The following is a 13,375-nucleotide window of genomic DNA, read 5'->3' on the forward strand; positions in this document are numbered from 1 at the left end:
TCTTCTGCCCATTTTTGGATTGGGTTGTTTGTTTTTTTGATATTGAGCTGCATGAGCTGCTTGTATATTTTGGAGATTAATCCTTTGTCAGTTGCTTCGTTTGCAAATATTTTCTGTCATTCAGAGGGTTGTCTTTTTGTCTTGTTTTTGGTTTCCTTTGCTGTGCAAAAGCCTTTAAGTTTCATTAGGTCCCATTTGTTTTTTTTTTGTTTTTATTTCCATTTCTGTAGGAAGTGGGTCAAATAGGATCTTGCTGTGATTTATGTCAGAATGTTCTTCCTGTGTTTTCCTCTAAGAGTTTTATAGTGTCTGGCCTTGCATTTAGGTCTTTAATCCATTTTGAGTTTATTTTTGTATATGATGTTAGGAAGTCACACTCATTTTAAACCTTCATAGTAGTGGTAGGAAGAATTCTAATATGGCCTCACAAATTGGTGGTCCTTGGGGTACACCCACTTTCTCTCAGTTATTCATTCAAAGGCCATTCTAGTTGTTGCTGTGAAAGGATTTGAAGATGTAATTAATGTAATTAATCTCCCCAAATAGGGAGATTATCCAGATGGACCTGACCTAATCACATTAGCCCTTTAAATCTGTGTCTAGAAGTCAAAGACAGGGGAAATTGGAGATTCCAAGGGAGAGATGGATTTGACATAAGGGTTTTTCCTACTGGCCTTGAAGATGGAGGGGACCACGTGGCAGGGATGCGGGCAGCCTGTAGGAGCTGAGCAGCCCCTGGCTGACGGCCAGTAAGAATATGGGGACCTCAGTCCTACAACTGCAAGGAACTGAATTTAGCCCACAACCTGAATGAGCTTGGAAGCAGATTCTTCCCCGCAGCCTCCAGAGGGAAATGCAGCCCTCTCAACATCTTTATTTCAGCCTTGTATGACCCTGAGCTGAGGACCCAGTCACAGTGTGCCTGAACTTCTGACCCATGGAACTATGAGCTAATAAATGGCTGCTACTGCTAAGTTTATGGTAATTTGTTAAGCTGCAATAGAGAATGAATTCAATAATGTTGTTGACTCATCAGTCTTTACTTATCTCTAAATTAGTTTTCTACTTTGATCTCCTTTACCATCTCCTACTCCACAGGGGATTCAAGCAAGGGAACCCTAGAATAGCAGAGAGAAATTTAACACACTAAATAGAAGTCACAGTGCTAATTATTTGTGCCTTTTGGAGAACAGAATTGTTGCTTTCAGGAAATGACCCTGCTGGTGTAAATTCATGAAAAAATGTCCACAGCCATAGGAAGTCCTCAAGCTGTCACAAAGTCTGAGAGTAGGAATAGGGCCTTTCTAACTGGCTCTTCAACACCTGTGATATTTCCATTAATGAAAAGGTTCAAGATAAGCCCAGGGAATCCCTATCACTCATCCTGAGCACTATACCTCTTCAGGGAGCCACCCTACAGAGACTGGTGGAGTTTAAGCCTAATGGATTTACTCGCTTTAAAAATGAATCACTGAGAATCTGGGATGTAACACATGGTTCACTCACTTGGGTTTCTAAAAGAATATTCTACAAGTGATTGAGAAGAAAAAGAAGTATGGTTTCATGGCATGAGACCATGGAAGGGAAGGTAACCAGAGGATGGCAAAACTCTGAAAAATGTAATTCACATTGGCCAGTTGTACGTTTTCTCAGTAAGGAATTAATGTGGGAAGTCCCTAAAGAAGCATGTGGTTATACCATGATTGGATTGACTCATGCTCACAGAGTACATATATAATGTAGAAAAAAAGACATATAACCAGGAACTGTTCTACCAGCAAGAATTGTGGCTGGAGCTACAACCCAAGTCATGTTATACAGAATGAATAAAGATGATTTCCCAGTACACACCTTGAGAGTAAGGAATAGTTGGGCTTCCTGCTAAGGGTGAAAGATGTCCTCTTTGATATTTGAAAACTAGAGAAGAGCTAACTGCTCTCCATACATTAAAGTCTTCTGCCATGGATGAAGCACTAAATTCTAGCAGGCTCATACAATTTGCAAATGAGATGGATAAACCACTGCAAGTGATCTTTGAAGAATCTTGCGAAGAAGTGAAAAGTGGGAAGTCAGAGGATGAGCAAAGGGCATGGAACTTTGTGAAAGGGAGGTAGATTTTGCAAAGTGTGCATGATGATAACTTGAAGTCAAGGCCAGGCACGGTCTTTGAGAGACGGCTCTGGGTCCACCTGGGAGAAGAAGCTGTAGTTCCCGGCAGTCAGTATGGGAGCTATGAGCAGATTGGATGAAACTGCTCTTCTTTCTTCTGGCACAGACTCACTAAATGGTCAGGGAACTGTGGCAAGCACAATGGATTTTGACTTCAGCCAACACTTAATAATGCCCGGTGGACAGTGTGGGGAAATGAGGGCTGGGTGTGAGCTTAGAAATGGCGGGATGACTACTCAAATGTTGCTTATTAATGAGTTTATGTCAAATCCAGGCAGGTACAGAACATGGGTCAGTGTCCACAGTCATCTTCAGCTCACCATCATCATGAATCAATGACTCAAAATCTATAGAGGAAAAAAACATCTGTAGAGGATGAAACTGTACAGGACAAAATATAGAGATGATGTAGATGATCAACATTGGGAGGAATACTGGGTAGACTGCATGAAACGAACAGTGGAGGAAAGCACCAGATTCTTTCCACCATCTCCAATATTGTAGTTTCTCTTAAAAACAAAAACAAAAAAACCCTAGGGAATTTAGTACACAAAAATGGCTTCTCAGTGTTTTAATTTACATTTTTACTTGTAAGAGAGAACAGTTGATCAAAGGTTTATCAATCATCTGTAATCATGTTTTATACATGATTTACTTTTTTTTTTTTTTTTTTTTTTTTTTTTTGAGGTATGTGGGCCTCTCACTGTTGTGGCCTCTCCCGTTGCGGAGCATAGGCTCCGGACGCGCAGGCTCAGCGGCCATGGCTCATGGGCCTAGCCTCTCCACGGCATGTGGGATCTTCCCGGACTGGGGCATGAACCCATGTCCCCTGCATCGGCAGGCGGACTCTCAACCACTGCGCCACCAGGGAAGCCCCATGATTTACCTTTTGATAGAATTTGTTTATCTTGCTATTGAGGTATTTGCCTTTTTCCGTATTAATTTGTAACACTCTATATGTTAACTCCTTGCTTATTAATTATTCTCATTATTTTACCCAGTTTTCCGTTTTCCCTTTAAGCTTACTTATAGTCGTTTTGGTATACAGAAGTGTATGCTTTTTAATGTGATCAAATCTCTCATTCTCTTATTTTAAGGTTCCTGCATTAATAAACATGCTTAGAAAATTCTTGCCTGCTTTAATGTTAGATAAGTATTCACTTACATTTTGTTCCAATTCTTTAAAATTTCAGTTTAAGTCTTTAATCCATCTAGATTTTGTGTTGGTATAGAGCATAAACTCTAGTGATCAAAATTACTTTATTCTAAATGGTTAGCCTATTTTCTCAATGCTACTTATGAATAATGTATCATTTCCCCAATGATTTGAAATAGTAACAAAAAAACAATAATAATTAATAATAGCTAAGATTTGCCAATTACTGTGTACCAGGCACAGTTCTAACATGTCATAACATTTATTTATCACAGTAACCTCATAAGGTGGGTATTATGGTTGTGATTCCCATGTTATTAAATCATCCCTCTGTGGGGAAACTGAGGCACAGAATGGCTGAATAACTTGCCCAAAGTCACACAAGTTGCGAGTGGTGGTGTACAAACATAGACTTGGCCAACCTGACTTCAGGATTCAAGCTTTGAAATTCTTTTATATACTTGGGGTTGTTTCTGGGCTTTCTATTTTGTTCCAATGTATTCATTCCTATGCTGATACTGTGCTGTTTTAATATCTAGTAATTCAAGTCACTCCTTTAATTTTTTTTCTTTATTAATTTCTAATTTAACCAGAACTCCTCCTCCCGTTTTATCATATGGCTTCTTAAAAATGTCAAGGCTTTTTTCTTCTGAATACCAAAAGGAGCCAAACAATACATGCCATGTTTTTCTAGAAAGTCTCTCTCTTTTTTTTTAAGGAATCAACTTTATTTATTTATTTATTTTTGGTTGCAGTGGGTCTTCGTTGCTGCACACGGGCTTTCTCTAGTTGTGGCGAGGGAGGGCTACTCTTCGTTGCGGTGCACGGGCTTCTCATTGTGGTGGCTTCTCTTGTTGCAGAGCACGGGCTCTAGGCACGCAGGCTTCAGTAGCTGTGGCACACAAGCTCAGTAGTTGTGACACACGGGCTTAGTTGCTTCGTGGCATGTGGGATCTTCCCGGACCAGGGATCGAACCCGTGTCCCTTGCATTGGCAGGTGGATTCTTAACCACTGCGCCACCAGGGAAGTCCCTCTAGAAAGTCTCTTGACAACATTTTCTGAGGTAATGATTTGCCAGGCTCTTTAGCAAGAGATATGTTCCATGGCTGCTTTTGCTGGTGCCAGCTCTCCTGTAGAGTCTCCAGTAGAATCAAACTGCTCTCAACCTGGTTGTAGAGATCTGAGCAGCGCCGATCAGTAGAACTGTCTGCAGTGATGGAAAGATTTTAAAGCTGTGTAGTCCAGTATGGTAGCCACTCACCACTTGTGGCTACTGGGCACTTGAAATGTGCACTTAAAATAGTATGACTGAGAAACTGAGAAACTGAATTTTAAATCTAATTTAATTTAAATTAATTTAGATTTAGATAGCCACATTGTGGCTAGCGGCTGCTGTATTAGACAGCACAGAATTGATGATGAAAAAGTTAAGTAGCTTGAACTGTTCTCAAATGTGCCACATTCACTGCCAGGGAAATTAGTCATCTATATTTTGAGGGTCTCAAGTCCAGGGGCTATTTTTCCTCTTAAGCCCCTCTCCCCTTACTGTAACAGATGTTTGCCTTTGCTGTTTTCAGCTCTTCAATGGCAGTGTTGGATTACCCAGGGGGAGCACTAAGCATATGCCTGGTGCATCGGTAAAAGGAGGGTACAGACAAATGAAATACAGTTGGCCCTCCATATCTGCGGGTTCCACATTCATGGATTCAACCAACCGTGGATTGAAAATATTCAGAAAAAATAATTCCAAAAAGTTCCAAAAAGCAAAATTTGAATTTGCCGCACACTGGCAACTATTTACCTAGCATTTATTGAATATGTTGTATTTACAGCTATATACATAGCATTTATGTTGTATTAGGTATTATAAATAATCTAGAGATGATTTAAAGTATACAGTAGGTTGTAAGCAAATACTACACCATTTTATATCAGGGACTCGAGCATCTGAGGATTTTGGTATCCAAGGGGGGTCCTGGAACCAATCCCCCATGGATACCGAGGGATGACTGTAATTTGATATTCCAACAATGACAACTGCAACAAATCATCTGGAAAAATTTGGAATTGGTTGCACTCCCTTAAACTTATTCCATGACTTGGTGGAATTTTTATTTTTAATTCTATGCATGCAAAGTCAGCCCCCCAAGATCTTCTCAATGTCTGGTGGCACCATTGTACAGATGTTTGTTCTTCCAAAGAGGAATTTGAGCAACCAAAACCCGAGGCCCCATAATCATCAGCCTGTGGAGGAAAGATCTGGGCCAGCACCCCTGACTTCTGGGGGAGAACATGACCCACTCTGCTGCAGAAAGAGCTGGATTCAGATCTGCACTGGGAAAGCATGGTGCTGTGGTCAAAAGCAAAGACCCTGGAGCCAGGCAGCTTGGGTTTGAATCCTGGCTCTGTCATTTACTAGCTGGGTGACCTTGGGCAATTTTCTTAACCACTCCATGTCTGGATTCATCATCTATAAAATGGGAATAATAATAGTACCCAGTGTAATAATACCTGGTGCTATTATTATGGTACCCAGTGGGTGGTTAGGAGAGGTTTTAGAACAGTGTCTGGCACATAGTAAGTGCTAAGTAAGTGTTTGCAAGTTAAAATGAGATCTTTAGTTTAGAACATGATGCCCTGACTTAGTCACTTGGCCCAAATGTACAACTCAAATGTGCGTGTTTTTCAGTTAACAGCCAGGGATCTCCCTGGAGTTGACATGCGATGCACCTCTGAATAGAACATACGAATGTCTTTCAAAGAGCTTTTAGATCAATTTTCTTATTTTATCTTCACGGCAACCTGCTGAACAGAGCAGGGAGGTATAACCCTTGCTTCCTGTAGGGGAAATGACAGATGACTCTACCCAACAGAGAGGATTTGTTTGCTATGTTTGTTTTTCTTTTAAAGATTTATTTATTTAATTAATATTTTTATTTATTTATTTATTTTTTTGGCTGCATCGGGTCTTAGTTGCAGCACGCAGGATCTTTCTTGAGGCGTGAGGGATCTTTCGTCGTGGCATGCGGGCTCTTCATTGTGGTGCTGGGGCTTCTCTCTAGTTGTGGCGGCGGGTTTTCTCTTCTCTAGTTGCGGCGCGCAGGCTCCAGAGCGCATGCGCTCTGTAGTTTGTGGCGTGCAGGCTCTAGTGGAGGCGAGCAACCTTAGTCGTTGTGGTGCGCGGACTTAGTTGCCCCACAGCATGTGGGATCTTAGTTGCCCGACCAGGGATCAAACCCGCGTCCCCTGCATTGCAAGGCAGATTCTTTACCACTGGAGCACCAGGGAAGTCCCTGTTTGCTATATTTGATCACTGGAGCTATCATTTTTGGAGCAAAAGTCCAAATGACGTCAGAATGACATCTTCCTCGACGCAAAGGAAAACTGTCGGTAAAAATCGATCAAGTGGGGCTTCCCTGGTGGCGCAGTGGTTGCGCGTCCGCCTGCCGATGCAGGGGAACCGGGTTCGCGCCCCGGTTTGGGAGGATCCCACATGCCGCGGAGCGGCTGGGCCCGTGAGCCATGGCCGCTGGGCCTGCGCGTCCGGAGCCTGTGCTCCGCAACGGGAGAGGCCACAACAGTGTGAGGCCCGCGTCCCACAAAAAAAAAAAAAAAAAAAAAATCGATCAAGTGTAATTGACTTGAGAGAGGACCAACACACACAACACAGGATGCTGTATGTGTGTGCCCAACAAATCAGCTTTTACCCCTTGTAACTTGAATGTGGCCCGGTTTTACGCTTCCTTTTCAAAAATGCCATGGAACGGTTTTTCCTGATGCCCTGTTCTCAGGGCCAACTGAGGGGGCACAGAGGAACTCTGGGCATTCTTGGGATGGTGTGTTAAATGGGGCCAACCTCTGGTTAAAACAGAGCGAGCACAGGTGGGTGTGCACCTCCGGGGAGGGCCGTGATTCTGTGCTCTGTGGGTTCAGCGTGTGGTTTTGTCCCGTAGATTCATCGCTCACGCTGCAGCAGATGGTAGGCGTCGGGCTAGGCTCCCTGGCTGTTGTGATTGTCCTCGCATTCCTCTCCTTCTCAGCAGTGTGGTATGTGCGACTGTCATTTCTGAGGAATGAGTGGAATGGAGGGAGGGTGGGGCTGGAGTCAGGAAGAACAGCTGGGACTGAGGAGGGTCAGAGGCCGCGTGCGGGAGGTTGTCCCAGGCTCAGCAGGTGAAAGGCATGGGTAACTCTGCACCTCAGGAGGGAGGGGCGTGCCCTCCAGTCCCGGGAAGAGAGCAGGGTCAGTGATGGCGCCCTGACCACTCACAGAGTGGTGGCTCATCTCCTGTACCGCTTCCCATGCACACAGGGGTGCACCGCAGGAAAACCTAAGTGTCAGTGAACTCTCTTTTCCTCCGCCATGTCTAGATTGCCGATGCTGCGTGAAGAGGATGCACTGCTGCTGGGGCAGATGTTATGACGGCTTCTCAGGTGTCTGCACAGTGGCCCTGTGTGTGCGTGGGCCTGCAATCCCATTTCTGGATTCAAGATGGTGACTATCTCTTTGAAATCCCCCAAAAGGAGGACACTCGGGAGTTGTTGATGTCTTCCCTGCTACACGACCAGTTCTGTGTCTCTGAACTTGAGAACCTTGATGTACAATGTAATATTGACCACAGGCTACAGGTCACATGGACTGGGCCTGTGTTCTCCTCTGAGTGATGCCTGAGAGTCAGCTCCTCTAGGCACTGAATGCAAGAGACTGTCTGCTAGAAAAAGTGTGGGCTAGAATTTGACTTTATGAAGGAGGTCATTGCAAAGGCTAGAGATCATTGACATAGGCGAATACGGTAAACACTCTAGAAGCCCTTTTCCAACAATTGGTTGACACACTAATTAGAAAGTATGCTAGCCTGGCCACTCCAGTAAGTTCCCTGCAGTATCTGTTAGGCAGTGTTGCTTTGATACAGTTCCTTTTGTCTTATATGTATTCAAAAGCCATAAGTCTTCATTTCAGTAAAAATATTCTGTTAATTTAGACAGTTCTCTTCCACATGAATGTTTAGAACAGCCTTGGCAAATTTTGTTTTCACTGAACATTTCCTAAAAATGCTCTGTGCCTCCTTTTAGACTTGGGGGTGGTGTGGTAACAATGGCTTGCAACACTATGAAGCCCACGGCAGAGTCCTTTGTTTACAGGGGAGGGGAGCAATGCGGGCGACACGATCGTCCCTTTTATCTACAACGTCAGTAACTATGAGTGTTACTTTATCATGAACCATGTCCCGGACCTACTGTCAATGTGCTGAATTTACAGATGGAGCGGATTCGATTTGACTTTTAAAGCCCGAATCTGTTCTTGAACTTTCCTCCAGAACCAACAGTGTAACTCCAAGGCTCAGCAAGGAACGAAGGGAGAAGAAGGATGGAGGCTTGTGGCTTCTCTAAGTGACGGTGGTGTCCTCCTCTGCCTTCTCCCTCCCTCTCCAGGCCTAGAGAATAGAAAGCATGGGGAGGTGTGGGGGGGACAGTGATATTGCCCAACTCGGGGTGCAGCATATATGAACGTGCTCCTAGAATTGGGCAACACCACAGTCCTGAGGAAAAGGGACAGTCTTTCCCACATGGTGGGCTGGTGTGTTCTCCACCGGCTCACTGGGCACCGGTGAGGGACACATCTGAGCAGCCTGGGCTTGTAGGCAGATGAGGAGACATGAGCGATGATAGGAACAGGTGGCAACTCTCTATGAAGCTGCTCCCCCAGGGGGATCTGGCCCAAAGCATATCCTCTCAACTGGGAAGAGTCAGAGAGAGGGAAGTGATACCCTGATGCTTGAGTTTTCAAGGCCAGCTGTCGGCCCTGGCCCCAGCCAGTACAGGGCAGTATTAGGAATAATTGTCCTTTGTCCTCTGAGGTGTCGTCTCAGACTACAACTTAGGATCAACATGTAGAACACTTCCTGCTCTCATTCAGGTAAACTGTAGAGTAGAACTCTCAGTAGACTAATGCAAATAGCTTCCGACTTTTAATTTTTATGTGCAACAGTTCAAACTCATACAGTTTTCACAGCTCTTGAATTAAATTTGGAATCTTTACAAATTATTTGGTTAGTATTAGGTAGGGTCTGTGATGAGTAAGGATTTTCCTCCAAGCCTCCTCTAACCAAAGAGAGAATCTGAGTTTCTCCCCCTTATTATTATTTTTACCAGTTCTGTAAACACCATATGTTTCTGTAGTCCCCCTAATTTCAAGTTCTAGAATTAACTGCCAGAGAAGCTACATTTGTCCACATGGGAACTTAGCATAATTGTCATTGAAAGGAAGAAGTCCTATTTGTTTGGTATCAAAAGTTTCTCGTTAAGAAAACTGACTAAATATGAAGTAAAATGTACTTCTGGGTACAGTGCAGAAATGTAAAAGCAGTTCATGAAAGAATACTGAAATAACAAAAACATAGATTTTGTCCCTTCCTCTAAATGTTCCAAACGATGGCACAGAGTTGCTCAGTATTAATACTTAACAGAAGTAGGTGCTGAGCATTTGCAAGAAGGATGTGCCATTTTCCTGCAGTTCTTTTCTGATCATTTTCTCATGCACATGAAGGCAGCCTTAAGTTCTCTGAATTTGCCTGGTAGCTTAACCACAATACCATCCCTTTTTTTCCCAAGTGGATTTCTGATTAAGGCGGGGAGAGCATCTCAGGAGACCAATAGTTGGTCTTCCTAGAAGCATGCAGGGTCCTTCTGGTGAAGGACTGATCAGGTAGCATTCAGAGTTGGGTTATGAGTGCCACTAAATAAAGCTAGATCCTCAGATAGTGATGGAAGAAGGATCTTTTCCTTATTAACTGTCTTGGGGATAGTGTGTAGAGGCAAGTGCCAAGATCCAGTCTTGAGCTCCCTTCTAGACTAGGAATCAAAACGGAGGGTTGCCCAGATATGGAGCAGATTGTTCCCTGGCTGAATTTTTTTTTTTTTTGGTGCCCATAGTTTTTATTTATCTCCACCATAGTTTTTGTTTATACATGTTCTTTCATTCCATCCTCACAGCAGTTCTGTGTGGTGGGAAGGTTAGGAGTTATCATTTTCCCATTTTAGAGTGGAGAGATGGGTTCCGACAGAGACGTAACTTCAATTGTGGGGCCGGATATTCTGCCTGCAAGTCCAGTTCTCATTCCGGGGATTTGACAGGACATTTGGGTTCCTGGGAGAGTTAGGCTTTTATATTTCCGAACTATATATATATATATACATATATATATATATATATATATACACACTATATATATATAGTGTATATATATATATATATATATAGGCATTGCTTTTACTATTATAGCACCTGTGTCGTTTTATACTTATCTTTTCACTGTGATATACCTTCCCCCATCACTTCTAGAAGGAGCCACAAGCAACCAAAATAGATGGAGGTTAACTAGGGGAAATAGGTAATAGTCCATCCATGACTCCAGACCTAAAATTGCAGCTGGGCCCTTAAGATTAAGACCAGAGCAAAAGTCATTACCCTGAAATTCCATAGTGGATTGGAATAAAGTTAGTATTTAAATCGATTTTAAAGGAGGTAAAAAAGAATTCTCAAGGCTCCCTTTTTTTGCTAATCTCATATTCCGCTTTCCTAACCCTTTAATTTTTCCATTCCCTTCATCAGAGAGAAAACCAGTGGGTAGTAGACGTCAATCAAATGGTGTTTTAAGGACCATTTGCCTCCCACAGCCATCGTTGGTTAAACTCAAGTGCCTGATTTTGGAGAGGAAAGTGCGTGTGGATTTTTCTGTGTCCGTTTGTGGGCAGGTGATGCAATGAGGCAAATCAATTTTAAAAAGTGTACGTCCATTGTTTCAGAAAGAGAGAGAATGAATGAGTCATTCTGGTGACGTGTGTGTGTGTGTCTCTGCGTATGTGCGTGTGTGTATCCATATCCATACTTTTTTGGCATAACTCAAGGTTACCAAAATGGGGTCAAACTAGGCATGTGGTTTGTAACATGCACTGGACACATTTTTCATGTCAATCATGATGGCATTAAAAGTTGGTACCATAATTTATTTAACTAATACTCTGTTGAGTATTGTGCATTTAGAGTGTTTCCAGATGTTTACTATTCTTATATATGTCTGTATAATTGTATGCAGTTATCACTTACGCTAAATTCCTAGACTTGAAGTTATTGGAATGAAAACTATATACATTGTAGATTTACTACATATTGTCAGAGGAATCTCAGAAAGTTTATACCAGTTTATGCTCTCACCAGCAGGAAGCCTCAACATACCTGGGCATCGTTGATATTCTTAATCTTGATTAATCTGGTAGGTGAAAAATGACCTTTCAATGTTTTGTTTGCATTTCTCGGACTAATCTGCATGTTGATTGGTCATTTGTAATTCTGTTGTGGTGATATGCCTTTTTTCTCAGTAGTTGGCTTGTTTTATATTGATTTGAAGAAAGTTCTTTGTATTATAGTAATTTTCACTTTTAGCTGTCACATGTGTTGTAAACAAATTTTCTACTTTATTATTTCCCTTTTGACCTGTTTGTGTCATGCATTGCCACACAAAAACTTTAAATTTGTGTAGTCAAATGTATCAGTTTTTTTCCTTATGTATTTTGCCTTTGGTACCATGCTTAGAAGGACCTTCCAATCTCAAGGTAATAACTATAATTCAGCAGTCAAAAAAAACATTTAAATCTTTAATCCATCTGAAACATTTTAGTATAAGGAGTGAGGTCAGGAGGGGTCTTTTTTTATTCTTGCTAAATGTTTTAGCCAGTTGTTCTATTAATATTCCTTGACTGTTATTTTTTTCCCCTCGTGATTTGACTCGTATACTGAATCATATACTAGAGTCTATTTCTGAACTTTCTCTTTTGTTCTGCTGATTTATTTCTGTGCCAATACCACCTGCTATAAGTTTAAAATAGGGTGTTTTTTTTTAGTACCAACTAAAAGTAAGTTACCACCCTTTTTCTGTTAATTCTCAGCGTATTCTCAGGTTTTATTATATATTTATTCATGTATACATATTTATTATATGTAAACTAAAGAATTATTTGGTCAAGTTCCCCCCAAAATCTTCATATTTTTCTTGGGGATGTAGTAAATAAAGAGTGCTCTTATCCCAGAACACAGTATGTATCTCCATTTAATGTTTGTGTGTGTTCCTGTCTAGCGTGTTCTAATTTTCAACTTACAAGGTTATTCATACTTATTTTTGGTTGTGTGTGTCTAGATATTTTACATCTTGTTATCCTGAACTCTTATGTCACTACCTCTGATCCGGCCCCTGAAAGTGCATCCCACAGCCTCTTACTGCTGGCATTGTTAGAGTTCTCTTGACCTGGCAATCTGCCTTTTCTGTGAAAAGTCACATCAAGATGGCTCCTCCAGCTGTTACTTTCCTGGGTATCTACCTGACTCACAGAAACTCACAGACCCTTGCCATTCCAAATGAGGGTTTGCCCCACCATCACAGATCACTCCAGCCACAGACTTTAGTTTTCTTACCCATTACACCCTTTGGCCTCCATCAGTGGAAGTGTAGCTTCTACTACATTCCAATGTGGTTCCCACTTCTTTGTTCTGATGCTGGCCTGACAGCCTCAGCTTCTTGACCCTTGGGTTTCTTATCCTTGGAGTCAGGTACCAGGCCTCTGTGTCCTCTGAAGTTTTAGGGGATACAAAATCTCTGAGTGGAGGTCCCCTTGAAGCTCCTCTTTCCTGACTTGCACTGAGGAAGGTCCCCTTACCTCCTACCGTCATGGTGGGGAATTTTTTTTTTTTGCGGTACGCGGGCCTCTCACTGCTGTGGCCTCTCCCGTTGCGGAGCACAGGCTCCGGACGCGCAGGCTCAGCGGCCATGGCTCACGGGCCCAGCTGCTCTGCGGCATGTGGGATCTTCCCAGACCGGGTCACGAACCCGTGTCCCCTGCATCGGCAGGCGGACTCTCAACCACTGTGCCACTAGGGAAGCCCGGCCTTTTCAATTTTAAACCCCTTTATAGCCTGGGTATTGGGCTAAGGATCACAAGACCATTTGGAAATCCTTATTTTAGAATATGGGAGTGTTTGCAACCTATTATTTTCA

General features: G+C 42.6%; 1 protein-coding gene across 1 annotated transcript in view; it reads left to right on the forward strand.

The window, feature by feature from the left end:
- Window positions 1–12,391, forward strand: part of SUSD1 (sushi domain containing 1) — a 130,963-nt gene extending 118,572 nt beyond the window's left edge. Inside the window, exons 16-17 of the mRNA XM_024126369.3 lie at window positions 7,280–7,373; window positions 7,698–12,391. Of these exons, the coding sequence (XP_023982137.1) occupies window positions 7,280–7,373; window position 7,698 (95 nt within the window). The 3' untranslated portion in view covers window positions 7,699–12,391. The remainder of the gene's footprint in view (window positions 1–7,279; window positions 7,374–7,697) is intronic.
- Window positions 12,392–13,375: the final 984 nt, after the last annotated feature.

This window comes from Physeter macrocephalus, chromosome 9, assembly GCF_002837175.3.
Source record: "Physeter macrocephalus isolate SW-GA chromosome 9, ASM283717v5, whole genome shotgun sequence".
NCBI lineage: Eukaryota > Metazoa > Chordata > Mammalia > Artiodactyla > Physeteridae > Physeter > Physeter macrocephalus.